This window comes from Carcharhinus amblyrhynchos, unplaced genomic scaffold, assembly GCF_965287045.1.
Source record: "Carcharhinus amblyrhynchos unplaced genomic scaffold, sCarAmb.v2.hapA chromosome_235, whole genome shotgun sequence".
Taxonomy (NCBI): Eukaryota; Metazoa; Chordata; class Chondrichthyes; order Carcharhiniformes; family Carcharhinidae; genus Carcharhinus; species Carcharhinus amblyrhynchos.
This window is the reverse complement of record NW_027649975.1, coordinates 124,963-140,000: the sequence shown is the minus strand read 5'-3', so window position 1 is coordinate 140,000 and position 15,038 is coordinate 124,963. Positions and strand designations below refer to the sequence as shown.

Below are 15,038 nucleotides of genomic sequence, written 5' to 3'. Positions count from 1 at the left end.
ATGGTTTGAAGTTTGGATTTGTTGTGATGTTCAGATGGAGGGTGTTGAGCAGGCGGTTCCTCTCAGATAGAGAGGCGAGCAGTCAGCAGTTTCAGACTGTGAGTTTTATCTGGGACAGGACAGTGGGTTCTGGTGGAAATGGTGACCAGCTCGGGAGAGCTGTGACATTGAGCATGGATGGTTATAAACACACATCAGATTCTCTCACAGCCCGGGGTCCCGGCCTTTCCTGTTGATTCCGCCTTTCTGAAGCCCCCTCCCCTCCTCCTATCTGAGTCGTGACCGGCAGTGCCTACATTTTCCGGACCTTTCCTGGTCACGACACGGCAGCTGTACACCCCTGGGAGGACTGTCAGACTCACAGATTCGCCCCCCCACCCCCGCAACCCTCCCACTCCTCTATAACTACAGGCTGCATCAACCAGAGCCGGAGAGATTCAGCGACACACAGAGACCTTCCCTCACAGCTCCGGGGGAACCAGCCGCCGCTCACACTCACCCGGTTTGTACTCAATATCTGACTCTGTCTCACCTCCCGCCTCCTCCCCTCTGACTATTCCCGACTCTGACTCAATCCTCCATCCCCAGACTCTGCCTCCTCCCCTCCCTCCGCACTCCCTCCCTCCGCACTCCCTCCCTCCGCACTCACTCTCTCCTCACTCCCTTCCTCCGCACTCTCACTCTCTCCTCACTCCCTCCACACTCCCTCACTCCCTCCCTCCTCACTCTCTCTCCTTTCACACCCCCTCCACACCCCCTCCACACCCCCTTCACACTCCCTCCACACTCCCTCCCTCCACACTCCATCCCTCCTCATACCCTCCACACTCCCTCCGCACTCTCGCTCTCCCCTCACTCCCTCCACACTGCCTCACTCCGTCCCTCCTCACTCTTTCTCCTTCCACAACCCCTCCACACTCCCCCCTCCTCATACCCTCCACACTCCCTCCCTCCACATTATCTCCTCACTCCCTCCTCACACTAGTGGGACACGGTGACTCCTGTTTCCTTATCCCGAATGTAAAGCGCTCCAGTGGGTGAGATTATCGGCCTCGCATTACCCCAGAAACCATTCTATAATAGCGATGACCTTTCTGCCTGATCCCTCACTCTGTCTCTTTCTCCGCCTCTCTCCATCCCTCCGTCTCTCTCTCTCTGCCTCTCTGTCTCTGTCTCTGTCTCTCTCTCTCTCTCTGTCACTCAGCGTGTCTTTATCTTTCTATTTCGCTTTTTCCCTATTTCTCTCTATGATTTGAGTGTTTTTTCCCATGTATGATTTTTCTAATTCAAAGCAAACCTGTTTCTGATCGTGTCCTGTTCCGTTAGCAGAACTAGAGACTTGTGGTAACTATACCACGTCCCAGTGTCTTAAATTCTCGTTCTGTCTCTCTGTCTCCCTCTCTGTGCCTCTCTCTCTGTCTCTCCCTTACTCCCTCTATCCCACTCTCTGTCTGCATCTCTCTCTCTCTTTGTATCTATCTCTTTATCACTGTCTCTCTCTCTCTCTCTCTCTCTGTCCCTCCTCTGCCTCTATCTTTGTCTCTCTCACTCTCTATCTCTTTGTGTCTCTCTGTGTCTTTCTTTTTCTATCTCTCTGTATCTGTTTTTCTCTCTCTTTGTCTCTCTCCCTCTGTCTGCCTGTCTCTCTCCTTCTCTGTCTCTGTCTCTCTTTCTGTATCTGTCTCTCTCTCTCTGTCTCTCTCAGGGTGGTTGTAGAGAGTTGTTTTTCGAACTGGAGGCCTGTGACCAGCAGTGTGCCTCAGGAGGGATCAGTGCTGGGCCCACTGTTATTTGTCATTTATATTAATGATTTGGATGAGAATATAGGAGGCAGGGTTAGTAAGTTTGCAGATGACACCAAGATTGGTGGCATAGTGGACAGTGAAGAAAGTTACCTCCAATTGCAACAGGGTCTTGATCAATTGGGCCAGTGGGCTGACGAATGGCAGATGCAGTTTAATTTAGATAAATGTGAGGTGATGCATTTTGGTAGATTGAACCAGGGCAGGACTTACTCAGTTAATGGTAGGGCGTTGGGGAGAGTTACAGAACAAAGAGATCTCGGGGTACAGGTTCATAGCTCCTTGAAAGTGGAGTTACAGGTGGACAGAGTGGTGAAGAAGGCATTCGGCATGCTTGGTTTCATCGGTCAGAACATTGAATACAGGAGTTGGGACGTCTTGTTGAAGTTGTACAAGACATTGGTAAGGCCACACTTGGAATACTGTGTACAGTTCTGGTCACCCTATTATAGAAAGGATATTATTAAACTAGAAAGAGTGCAGAAAAGATTTACTAGGATGCTACTGGGACTTGATGGGTTGAGTTATAAGGAGAGGCTGGATAGACTGGGACTTTTTTCTCTGGAGCGTAGGAGGCTGAGGGGTGATCTTATAGAGGTCTACAAAATAATGAGGGGCACAGATCAGCTAGATAGTCAATATCTTTTCCCAGAGGTAGGGGAGTCTAAAACTAGAGGGCAGAGGTTTAAGGTGAGAGGGGAGAGATACAAAAATGTCCAGAGGGGCAATTTTTTCACCCAGAGGGTGGTGAGTGTCTGGAACGAGCTGCCAGAGGCAGTAGTGGGTGCAGGTACAATTTTATCTTTTAAAAAGGATGTAGACAGTTACATGGGTACGATGGGTATAGAGGGATATGGGGCAAATACGGGCAATTGGGATTAGTTTAGGGGTTTAAAAAAAGGGCGACATGTACAAGTTGGGCCGAAGGGTCTGTTTCCATGTTGTAAACCTCTGTGACTCTATGACTTTATGACTCTCTCTCTCTGTCTCTCTCTGTCTCTGTCTCCCTCTCTGTTTTTCTCTTTCTCTGTCTCTCTCTCTCTGTCTTTCGCTCTCTCTCTGTCCCTCTGTCTGTCTCTCTCTCTCTCTCTTTCTCTCTGTCATTCTCTGTCTCTTTCTGTTTCTTTCTGTATCTTTCTCTCTCTCTCTTTCTCTCTCTGTCTCTGTCGCTCTCTCTCCTTGTCATTTTCTGTCTCTCTGACTCCATCTCTTTCTCTCTGACTCTCTCACATTGTGGCTCCATCCCTTCTTTTTTCACCCTGGCTCACTTTCTCTGCCTGTCTGTTGCTGCATGTCCCCTCTCCCCCTCCCCTTCCTCCTCCCCCTCCCCCTCCTCTCCTCCTCCCCCTCCCTCTCTTCCTCCCTCCTTTACCCCTGTTTTCAATCTGTGAGGGCACCCCTGCTGTCCTCCTGTCTGCCCCCGGCTCTTATTCCTGAGGTTAAGCTGGAGACGGCGGCTGTATCAAAGCAAGCTTGCTGGTTTCATGGTCTCCAGTTAGAGATGGGGAATGAAGTGAATGTGCCCAGGCACCGGGAGAGGACCCAGATCCCATCCCATGCACAGTCAGCGGCCGCTCGGCCCAGCGAGGGCTCCTCTCCCTGACGGCAGTTTCACTCCTCAATCCCGTATCTCATCCAATCTCCAGCCTTATTGTAGTAACCCTGAAGGCGGAAGACAGTTTGCTGGAAAAAGCTCCCCAGTGGATAGTCGGAGGCCATTCCACCGGAACCCAATTTTCCAGAAAATGAATCCCCCTTTCCTGCTCTGACCTGACCCGCCCGTGTCCATTCACTCCATCTGGGTTAGACTGAAGCCAACCTGCCTTATTTGGTCTGTTATTCATGGAACCACACAGTGCTGTAGAGGCCCTTCGGCCCATCAAATCCGCACTGACACATTAAAAACACCTGAACTCCCACCTAATCCCCACTGCCTGCCCTTGGCCCTTAGCCCTGAATGTTACACCATGCCAAATGCTCATCCAGGTACTTTTTAAAGGATGTGAGGCATCCGCCCCCCCCCCCACCACCCTCCCAGACAGCACATTCCAGACCCCCCCCACCCTCCCAGACAGCACATTCCAGACCCCCCCCCACCCTCCCAGACAGCACATTCCAGACCCCCCCCACCCTCCCAGACAGCACATTCCAGACCCCCCCCCCACCCTCCCAGACAGCACATTCCAGACCCCCCCCACCCTCCCAGACAGCACATTCCAGACCCCCCCCACCCTCCCAGACAGCACATTCCAGACCCCCCCCCCACCCTCCCAGACAGCACATTCCAGACCCTCACCACCCTCCCAGACAGCACATTCCAGACCCTCACCACCCTCTGGGGAAAATGTTTTTCCTCAAATTCCACCCCCGCCCCCGAACCTCCTGCCCCTCACTTTGAACCTATGTCCCCCTCGTGACTGACCCTTCAACTAAGGGGAACAGTTGCTCCCTATCCCACTCTGTCTGTGTCCCTCATAATCTTGCCCCTCAGTCTCTGCTCCAATGAAAACAACCCAAGCCTTTCCAGCCTCTCTTTATAACTCCATCCCAGGGCAGCATCCCGGGTAACTCTCCTCTGCACCCCCCCAGTACAATCACATCCTTCCTATAATGTGGTGACCGGAACTGTACACAGTGCTCCAGTGGCCTCACTAAAGTTCGATACAACCCCAACACACCCCCTCTGCTTCTGTAATCTATACCCGGATTGATAAAGGTCAGTGTGCCGTATACCTTCATCACCAGCCTATTAACCTGCTCTTCCGCTCTCAGAGGTCACACCAACATGCCACGCTGCTGCCTCACAGCACCAGGGACCCGGGCTCAATTCCAGCCTCGGGTCGCTGTCTGGGTGAAGACTGCACACTCTCCCCGTGTCTGCGTGGGTTTCCTCTGGGTGCTCCGGTTTCCTCCCACAGTCCGAAGATGCTAAATTGAAGTTACTTTCAGGGGTTTAGCAGAGTAAATTAGTGGGGTGACGGGAATAGGGCCTGGGTGGGATTGTGGTCGGTGCAGTCTCGATGGGTCGAATGGCCTTTTTCTGCACTGTAGGGATTCTATATAAAAATCTATTCTAGTTACCTCTCTGTCCCACAGAACCGCCCGGTACCCTACCATTCATTGAGTACTTTATCAAATGACTGCTCCCATAGTGTCTCACCTCACACCTTCCGCTCTCACAGGGGAGGAATTTACAAATCCCTGCGTTTCCCGGAACGTTGTTGAATGGTGAGAGGAAGAGCGGGAAAAGTACTGCCAGCCAATGAGAAAAGAGAGTGAGTGTTCATGAAGGGAATGAATGGGAAGAGAGAAACAGACGGATAAATCAGATCCTGATTGTAAAATACCTCCACTTCTCCCTCAGATCTCTGCTACCTCAGCAATGGACTCATACCTCCTGTCCTGCCTCTACAACGATGCTTCACTTCAACAGGTTCCGACCGAACTGGACCTCAGTTCACACGGTAAGTCCGGCTATTGGACTGGGGGAACTTCACCGCTTCCCTCAGCCCAAGACAAACACTGCAGAGAGCAGATTGTACTGCAGGGACCCGACTGTAATAACCTTCACTCTCTGTGAGCCTGGGAGCGCAGTTCAAAGATCAGAGTGCGAGGGGAGGAAACTCGCTCACAGCAAAAAAATCCAACCCCAATTCCAGAGAATTCCCGAAATGACTCGAGCGGGAATCGCGAAAGGTAACGGTGTAATAAGACTGGCGTAAGGTATTCGGGAGAGACAAACAAACTTAATCTAACCCTGTGCTGTACCTGTCCTGGGAGTGTTTGATGGGGACAGTGTAGAGGGAGTTTTACTCTGTATCTAACCCCGTGCTGTACCTGTCCTGGGAGTGTTTGATGGGGGGGACAGTGTAGAGGGAGCTTTACTCTGTATCTAACCCCGTGCTTTACCTGTCCTGGAGTGTGTGATGGGGGGGACAGTGTAGAGGGAGCTTTACTCTGTATCTAACCCCGTGCTGTACCTGTCCTGGGAGTGTGTGATGGGGGACAGTGTAGAGGGAGCTTACTCTGTATCTAACCCCGTGCTGTACCTGGTCCTGGGAGTGTTTGATGGGGACAGTGTAGAGGGAGTTTTACTCTGTTACTCTAAACCCTTGCTGTACCTGTCCTGGGAGTGTTTGATGGGGGGACAGTGTAGAGGGAGCTTTACTCTGTATCTAACCCCGTGCTGTACCTGTCCTGGGAGTGTTTGATGGGGACAGTGTAGAGGGAGCTTTACTCTGTATCTAACCCCGTGCTGTACCTGTCCTGGGAGTGTTTGATGGGGACAGTGTAGAGGGAGCTTTACTCTGTATCTAACCCCGTGCTGTACCTGTCCTGGGAGTGTTTGATGGGGGGACAGTGTAGAGGGAGCTTTACTCTGTATCTAACCCCGTGCTGTACCTGTCCTGGGAGTGTTTGATGGGGGACAGTGTAGAGGGAGCTTTACTCTGTATCTAACCCCGTGCTGTACCTGTCCTGGGAGTGTTTGATGGGGGGACAGTGTAGAGGGAGCTTTACTCTGTACCTAACCCTGTGCTGTACCTGTCCTGGGAGTGTTTGATGGGGACAGTGTAGAGGCTTTACTCTGTATCTAACCCCGTGCTGTACCTGTCCTGGGAGTGTTTGATGGGGGGACAGTGTAGAGGGAGCTTTACTCTGTATCTAACCCCGTGCTGTACCTGTCCTGGGAGTGTTTGATGGGGGGACAGTGTAGAGGGAGCTTTACTCTGTACCTAACCCTGTGCTGTACCTGTCCTGGGAGTGTTTGATGGGGACAGTGTAGAGGGAGCTTTACTCTGTATCTAACCCCGTGCTGTACCTGTCCTGGGAGTGTTTGATGGGGACAGTGTAGAGGGAGCTTTACTCTGTATCTAACCCCGTGCTGTACCTGTCCTGGGAGTGTTTGATGGGGGACAGTGTAGAGGGAGCTTTACTCTGTATCTAACCCCGTGCTGTACCTGTCCTGGGAGTGTTTGATGGGGGGACAGTGTAGAGGGAGCTTTACTCTGTACCTAACCCCGTGCTGTACCTGTCCTGGGAGTGTTTGATGGGGACAGTGTAGAGGGAGCTTTACTCTGTATCTAACCCCGTGCTGTACCTGTCCTGGGAGTGTTTGATGGGGGACAGTGTAGAGGGAGCTTTACTCTGTATCTAACCCCGTGCTGTACCTGTCCTGGGAGTGTTTGATGGGGGGACAGTGTAGAGGGAGCTTTACTCTGTATCTAACCCCGTGCTCTACCTGTCCTGGGAGTGTTTGATGGGGGGACAGTGTAGAGGGAGATTTACTCTGTATCTAACCCCATGCTGTACCTGTCCTGGGAGTGTTTGATGGGGACAGTGTAGAGGGAGCTTTACTCTGTATCTAATCCCGTGCTGTACCTGTCCTGGGAGTGTTTGATGGGGGGACAGTGTAGAGGGAGTTTTACTCTGTATCTAATCCCGTGCTGTACCTGTCCTGGGAGTGTTTGATGGGGACAGTGTAGAAGAAGCTTTACTCTGTATCTAACCCCGTGCTGTACCTATCCTGGGAGTGTTTGATGGGGACAGTGTAGAGGGAGCTTTACTCTGTATCTAACCCTATGCTGTACCTGTCCTGGGAGTGTTTGATGGGGGGACAGTGTAGAGGGAGCTTTACTCTGTATCTAACCCCGTGCTGTACCTGTCCTGGGGGTGTTTGATGGGGGGACAGTGTAGAGGGAGCTTTACTCTGTATCTAACCCCGTGCTGTACCTGTCCTGGAAGTGTTTGATGGGGGGACAGTGTAGAGGGAGCTTTACTCTGTATCTAACCCTGTGCTGTACCTGTCCTGGGAGTGTTTGATGGGGGGACAGTGTAGAGGGAGTTTTACTCTGTATCTAACCCCGTGCTGTATCTGTCCTGGGGGTGTTTGATGGGGACAGTGTAAAGGGAGCTTTACTCTGTATCTCGCCTGTATGTGATTCCAGGCCCACTGCAATGTGATTGAGGATGAAATGACCTGACAGAGTTCCTAACTGAAGGGTAATTATTGAGGAGAAACTGGCGCCAGTGGCGGATACGCCCTCTGGCCGAGAAATAGAAAATCTCACCAATTTCCCCAGGTCATCATTTTCCAGGGATTCCTGGGTAGTAACCATTAGGCCGGAGGGAATAACTCCTCCCTCCTGAAGTACTCGATGAAAACTTTCCTTCATCCTGGATCACAGATTAAATATCTCCCTCTGGGTCCCCTCACTGCCTCACTCACAGCACCGCTGATACACCATGTTGGCAGTCGGCTGGGGGTGCGGGGCGGGGGGTGGGGGGGGTGGTGGGGGGGTCACATTGCTCGCACCATAGTCACCAGACTGATTTAATCTCATTTCCCGTCCAGAACCTTTGGAAGAAAACTTTAGTCACATCCTGTGCAGATGGAATGGAGTTTACTGGGTGATCACGGGCTGTAGATATGATTTATACACTGCTCCCTAAGAACCGGACCTGGATCCCAATCTTTCTTTCTGTATCCACCTGTAACGCGATGTCTCTCAGATACTTTATCCTCAGCCCCCCTCTCCCTCTGCCTCATTCCCAATCTTCTTCCTTGTGACTCCTTTCGCCAACACTGTCTCCATCGCTTTCTCTCTCTCTGTCTTTAACCTTATTACCCTCCTCTGTTCCTATCCCTCACTTTCATTCTTTACCAGTACATCACTTGTACTTATTTTGTCTGTTATTATCTGTGTCTCTTTGTCGCTATCCCCTTCTCCCCACTCTCTCTCTCTGTCTCTTTCTGTCACACACTCTCTTTCTCATTCTATTTGTATCATTTTGCCTCCATCTGTCACTGTTACCCTCTCTGCTTATGGTTATATAACTAACTCTTTCTCTGTATCATTCTGTTCGTCTTTCTCTCCGTCCCCCCCCCCCCCACCCCATCTCTCTCTCTTTCGATCGCTCTCTCTCTCTCTCTCTGCTTCCCTCTTCTACTGTCTCTCTCTCTCTTTCTCCTGTCTGCGTGTGTGTCTCTCTCACTCTCTCTCTGTCACTCACTTTCTCACTCTGTCTTTCTCTGTCTGCCTTTCTGCCTGTCTCTGTCTCTGTCTTTCTCTCCACCCCCGCCCATCTACCTCTTTCCCCCATTAAAACCTCCCTTCACTATAGCGTGGAGCAGCACGCTGGTACAGTGGGTTAACACCGCTGCCTTACAGCGCCAGGGACCCGGGTTCAAATCCAGCTTGGGTCACTGCCTGTGTGGAGTCTGCACGTTCTTCTCGTGTCTGCATGGGTTTCCTCCGGGTGCTCCGGTTTCCTCCCACAGTCCAAAAGACGTGCTGGTTGGATGGATTGGCCAAGCTAAATTCTTCCCTCAGTGTACCGAACAGGCACCCGATTGTGGCAACAGGGGAGTTTTCACATTAACTTCATTGCAGTGTTAGTGTAAGGCTACTTGTGACAATAATTAAAAAGTGAAATTGGAACGGGGAATACCATTCGGTCCATCAATCCTGTCACCCAAATCAGTCAAATCAAGACTGGTTTTCTACCTCAACCACACTTTCTAGCTTGTTACCCACATCCCTTCAATTTCTGTCTCTCTCTCTCTGTCCACCCCCCTCCAATTCTCTCTCTGTCCACCACCCTCCCTCTCCAGTTAGATTTGGGGAATAGATGGCGGTTTAAGATTATAGTTCAGGTCACAGTGGTTCTGATGTAAATAGCTTTGCCTGCTGGCTGAGCGGGAAATGCGGAAGGAGAGTTTGACTGGAGCTTGTGTGTGTGTGTGTGTTGGGGGAGGTGGAATCTATTGACCAAGCATTGTATCTGCAGCTTGCAGACTTCCTGTCAGAGTTACAGCCGCTTCCACTGCCTGGATTTATTTACAGCAGCTCGGGTCTGGAATTTCCTCCTGGTGATGTAGATAAAGTGTCCCACTCTCCATCCTCTGCTGGCCCAGCCAATGAGTGAGTGTTTTCGGAAAGGAGGTCCCCTCCTCCCCCCCTCCCGGGGTGAGGCAGGCCGCCACCATGCTCTGAGAGCTGGGGACATGGACAGCGGGTGGTCCCTGGACCAGACTGCGGAGACCAGTCTCACCAGAGAAGCCGTGGAAGGTGGAGAGATCCAGACAGAAACAGGATCAAGTCCTGAGCTCCAATCCCGGTCCAGTCGGCGCGGGAGGGAAAACAGAAAAATCCTTTGGGAAATCTGGGAAAATCTGCAATTGAGGAATTCGAGAAGCGTTATAATAACCGAATGTTTTGAACCTTGGCACTTTTCAGTATGATTTGTTGTTAGGTTCAGATCTGAGTTGAGAATTGTGACTGTCACTGATGGAGGTTCCCGCTTCTCTTTGCGAATGTTTGACAATGAGGGTAGACTCTGTAATTGGGAGCTAATTACTGCTGTTCAAATATCCACTTCCTGCTTCTGATTGAGTTTGTTCCTTTAGCAAGGGGTCAGCAAAATAGAGGGTTCACCCCACGTCCCACACAAACAGTTCACACAGGGTAGCGCCATCACTGCAGTTTGCAGGAGGCGGGAGGAAGCGGGTACAGCATTGTGGAAAGTTGGGGGGGTGCGGAGGAACAGCTGTGTGTCATAGAGTCACAGAGGTTTACAGCATGAAAACAGGCCATTTGGCCCAACTTGTCTATGCCGCCCCTTTTTTAACACTTAAGTTAATCCCAATTGCCCACATTTGGCCCATGTCCCTCTATACCCATCGCACCCATCTAACTGTCTAAATGCTTTTTAAGAAGGAAAATTGTACCCGCCTCTACTACTACCTCTGGCAGCTTGTTCCAGACACACAACACCCACAAAATTGCCCCTCTGGACACTTTTGTATCTCTTTCCTCTCACCTTTAACCTATGCCCTCTAGTTTTAGACTCCCCTACCTTTGGGAAAAGATATTGACTATCTAGCTGATCTGTGCCCCTCATTATTTTATGGACCTCCATAAGATCACCCCTCAGCCTCCTACACTCCAGAGAAAAAAGTCCCAGTCTATCCAACCTCTCCTTATTACTCAAACCATCAGGTCCCAGTAACATCCTAGTAAATCTTTTCTGCGCTCTTTCTAGTTTAGTAACATCCTTTCTATAATAGGGTGACCAGAATTGTACACAGTATTCCAAGTGTGGCCTTACCAATGTCTTGTACAACTTCAACAAGACGTCCCAACTCCTGTATTCAATGTTCTGACCGATGAAACCAAGCATGCCGAATGCCTTCTTCACCACTCTGTCCACCTGTGACTCCACTTTCAAGGAGTTATGAACCTGTACCCCGAGATCTCTTTGTTCTGTAACTCTCCCCAACGCACTACCATTAACTGAGTAAGTCCTGCCCTGGTTCAATCGACCAAAATTGTTTAAACTCCATCTGCCATTCATCAGCACACTGGCCAAATTTGGAGAGGGTTACAGCTGTGTGGAGGAGGGTTACAGTTGTGTGGAGGGGGGTTACAGCTGTGTGGAGGGGGGTTACAGCTGTGTGGAGGGGGTTACAGCTGTGTGGAGGGGGTTACAGCTGTGTGGAGGGGGGTTACAGCTGTGTGGAGGGGGGTTACAGCTGTGTGGAGGGGGGTTACAGCTGTGTGGAGGGGGTTACAGCTGTGTGGAGGGGGGTTACAGCTGTGTGGAGGGGGGTTACAGCTGTGTGGAGGGGGGTTACAGCTGTGTGGAGGGGGTTACAGCTGTGTGGAGAGGGGTACAGCTGTGTGGAGGGGGGTTACAGTTGTGTGGAGGGGGGTTACAGCTGTGTGGAGGGGGGTTACAGCTGTGTGGAGGGGGGTTACAGCTGTGTGGAGGGGGTTACAGCTGTGTGGAGGGGGGTTACAGCTGTGTGGAGGGGGGTTACAGCTGTGTGGAGAGGGGTACAGCTGTGTGAAGGGGGGTTACAGCTGTGTGGAGGGGGTTACAGCTGTGTGGAGGGGGGTACAGCTGTGTGGAGGGGGTACAGCTGTGTGGAGGGGGGTTACAGCTGTGTGGAGGGGGTTACAGCTGTGTGGAGGGGGGTTACAGCTGTGTGGAGGGGGGGTTACAGCTGTGTGGAGGGGGGGTTACAGCTGTGTGGAGGGGGGGGTTACAGCTGTGTGGAGGGGGGGTTACAGTTGTGTGGAGGGGGGTTACAGCTGTGTGGAGGGGGGTTACAGCTGTGTGGAGGGGGGGTTACAGCTGTGTGGAGGGGGGGTTACAGCTGTGTGGAGGGGGGGTTACAGCTGTGTGGAGGGGGTTACAGCTGTGTGGAGGGGTTACAGTTGTGTGGAGGGGGGTTACAGCTGTGTGGAGGGGGTTACAGCTGTGTGGAGGGGGGTTACAGGTGTGTGGAGGGGGGTTACAGCTGTGTGGAGGGGGTTACAGCTGTGTGGAGGGGGTTACAGCTGTGTGGAGAGGGGTACAGCTGTGTGAAGGGGGGTACAGCTGTGTGGAGGGGGTACAGCTGTGTGGGGGGGGTTACAGCTGTGTGGAGAGGGGTATAGCTGTGTGGAGGGGGTATAGCTGTGTGGAGGGGGTATAGCTGTGTGGAGGGGGTTACAGCTGTGTGGAGGGGGGTACAGCTGTGTGGAGAGGGGTACAGCTGTGTGGAGGGGGTACAGCTGTGTGGAGGGGGTACAGCTGTGTGGAGAGGGGTATAGCTGTGTGGAGAGGGGTACAGCTGTGTGGAGGGGGTTACAGCTGTGTGGAGGGGGGTACAGCTGTGTGGAGAGGGGTACAGCTGTGTGGAGGGGGTACAGCTGTGTGGAGGGGGTACAGCTGTGTGGAGGGGGTACAGCTGTGTGGAGAGGGGTATAGCTGTGTGGAGAGGGGTACAGCTGTGTGGAGGGGGTACAGCTGTGTGGAGGGGGGTTACAGCTGTGTGGAGAGGGGTATAGCTGTGTGGAGGGGGTATAGCTGTGTTGAGAGGGGTACAGCTGTGTGGAGGGGTTACAGCTGTGTGGAGGGGGGTTACAGCTGTGTGGAGGGGGGTTACAGCTGTGTGGAGGGGGTTACAGCTGTGTGAAGGGGGTACAGCTGTGTGGAGGAGGTACAGCTGTGTGGAGAGGGGTACAGCTGTGTGGAGGGGGTACAGCTGTGTGGAGAGGGGTATAGCTGTGTGGAGAGTGGTACAGCTGTGTGGAGGGGGTACAGCTGTGTGGAGGGGGGTTACAGCTGTGTGGAGAGGGGTATAGCTGTGTGGAGGGGGGTTACAGCTGTGTGGAGGGGGTACAGCTGTGTGGAGGGGGGTTACAGCTGTGTGGAGGGGGTACAGCTGTGTGGAGGGGGGGTTACAGCTGTGTGGAGGGGGTATAGCTGTGTGGAGGGGGGTTACAGCTGTGTGGAGGGGGGTTACAGCTGTGTGGAGGGGGTTACAGCTGTGTGGAGGGGGTTACAGCTGTGTGGAGAGGGGTTACAGCTGTGTGGAGGGGGTTACAGCTGTGTGGAGGGGGTTACAGCTGTGTGGAGGGGGGTACAGCTGTGTGGAGGGGGGTTACAGCTGTGTGGAGGGGGTTACAGCTGTGTGGAGGGGTGTTACAGCTGTGTGGAGGGGGTTACAGCTGTGTGGAGGGGGGTTACAGCTGTGTGGAGGGGGGTTACAGCTGTGTGGAGGGGGTATAGCTGTGTGGAGGGGGGTTACAGCTGTGTGGAGGGGGGTTACAGCTGTGTGGAGGGGGTTACAGCTGTGTGGAGGGGGGTTACAGCTGTGTGGAGGGGGTTACAGCTGTGTGGAGGGGGGTATAGCTGTGTGGAGGGGGTTACAGCTGTGTGGAGGGGGGTACAGCTGTGTGGAGGGGGTTACAGCTGTGTGGAGGGGGGTACAGCTGTGTGGAGAGGGGTACAGCTGTGTGGAGGGGTTACAGCTGTGTGGAGGGGGGTTACAGCTGTGTGGAGGGGGGTACAGCTGTGTGGAGGGGGGTTACAGCTGTGTGGAGGGGGTTACAGCTGTGTGGAGGGGGGTACAGCTGTGTGGAGAGGGGTACAGCTGTGTGGAGGGGGGTTACAGCTGTGTGGAGAGGGGTACAGCTGTGTGGAGGGGGGTTACAGCTGTGTGGAGGGGGTTACAGCTGTGTGGAGGGGGGTACAGCTGTGTGGAGGGGGGTTACAGCTGTGTGGAGGGGGGTACAGCTGTGTGGAGGGGGGTTACAGCTGTGTGGAGGGGGTTACAGCTGTGTGGAGGGGGGTTACAGCTGTGTGGAGGGGGGTACAGCTGTGTGGAGGGGGGTTACAGCTGTGAGGAGGGGGTTACAGCTGTGTGGAGGGGGGTACAGCTGTGTGGAGAGGGGTACAGCTGTGTGGAGGGGGGTTACAGCTGTGTGGAGAGGGGTACAGCTGTGTGGAGGGGGGTTACAGCTGTGTGGAGGGGGTTACAGCTGTGTGGAGGGGGGTACAGCTGTGTGGAGAGGGGTACAGCTGTGTGGAGGGGGGTACAGCTGTGTGGAGGGGGTACACCTGTGTGGAGGGAGTACAGCTGTGTGGAGAGGGGTACAGCTGTGTGGAGGGGTACAGCTGTGTGGAGGGGGGTTACAGCTGTGTGGAGGGGGGTTACAGCTGTGTGGAGAGGTGTATAGCTGTGTGGAGGGGGTATAGCTGTGTGGAGAGGGGTACAGCTGTGTGGAGGGGTTACAGCTGTGTGGAGGGGGTTACAGCTGTGTGGAGGGGGGTTACAGCTGTGTGGAGGGGGTTACAGCTGTATGGAGGGGGGTACAGCTGTGTGGAGGGGGGTTACAGCTGTGTGGAGGGGGTTACAGCTGTGTGGAGGGGGGTACAGCTGTGTGGAGGGGGGTTACAGCTGTGTGGAGGGGGTTACAGCTGTGTGGAGGGGGTTACAGCTGTGTGGAGGGGGTTACAGCTGTGTGGAGGGGGGTTACAGCTGTGTGGAGGGGGGTTACAGCTGTGTGGAGGGGGGTACAGCTTTGTGGAGGGGGTTACAGCTGTGTGGAGGGGGGTTACAGCTGTGTGGGGGGGGTTACAGCTGTGTGGAGAGGGGTACAGCTGTGTGGAGGGGGTATAGTTGTGTGGAGGGGGTATAGTTGTGTGGAGAGGGGTACAGCTGTGTGGAGGGGGTATAGCTGTGTGGAGAGGGGTACAGCTGTGTGGAGGGGGTATAGTTGTGTGGAGAGGGGTTACAGCTGTGTGGAGAGGGGTACAGCTGTGTGGAGAGGGGTTACAGTTGTGTGGAGGGGGGTACAGCTGTGTGGAGGGGGGTTACAGTTGTGTGGGGGGGGTACAGCTGTGTGGAGGGGGTATAGCTGTGTGGAGGGGGGTTACAGTTGTGTGGAGGGGGTTACAGCTGTG

General features: G+C 53.4%; 1 protein-coding gene across 1 annotated transcript in view; it reads left to right on the top strand.

The window, feature by feature from the left end:
* Positions 1–448: 448 nt before the first annotated feature.
* LOC145338918 (protein c-ets-1-B-like) overlaps positions 449–15,038 on the top strand; it is a 29,455-nt gene continuing 14,865 nt past the window's right edge. The window contains exons 1-2 of the mRNA XM_080183311.1: positions 449–502; positions 5,167–5,266. Of these exons, the coding sequence (XP_080039437.1) occupies positions 5,185–5,266 (82 nt within the window). The 5' untranslated portion in view covers positions 449–502; positions 5,167–5,184. The remainder of the gene's footprint in view (positions 503–5,166; positions 5,267–15,038) is intronic.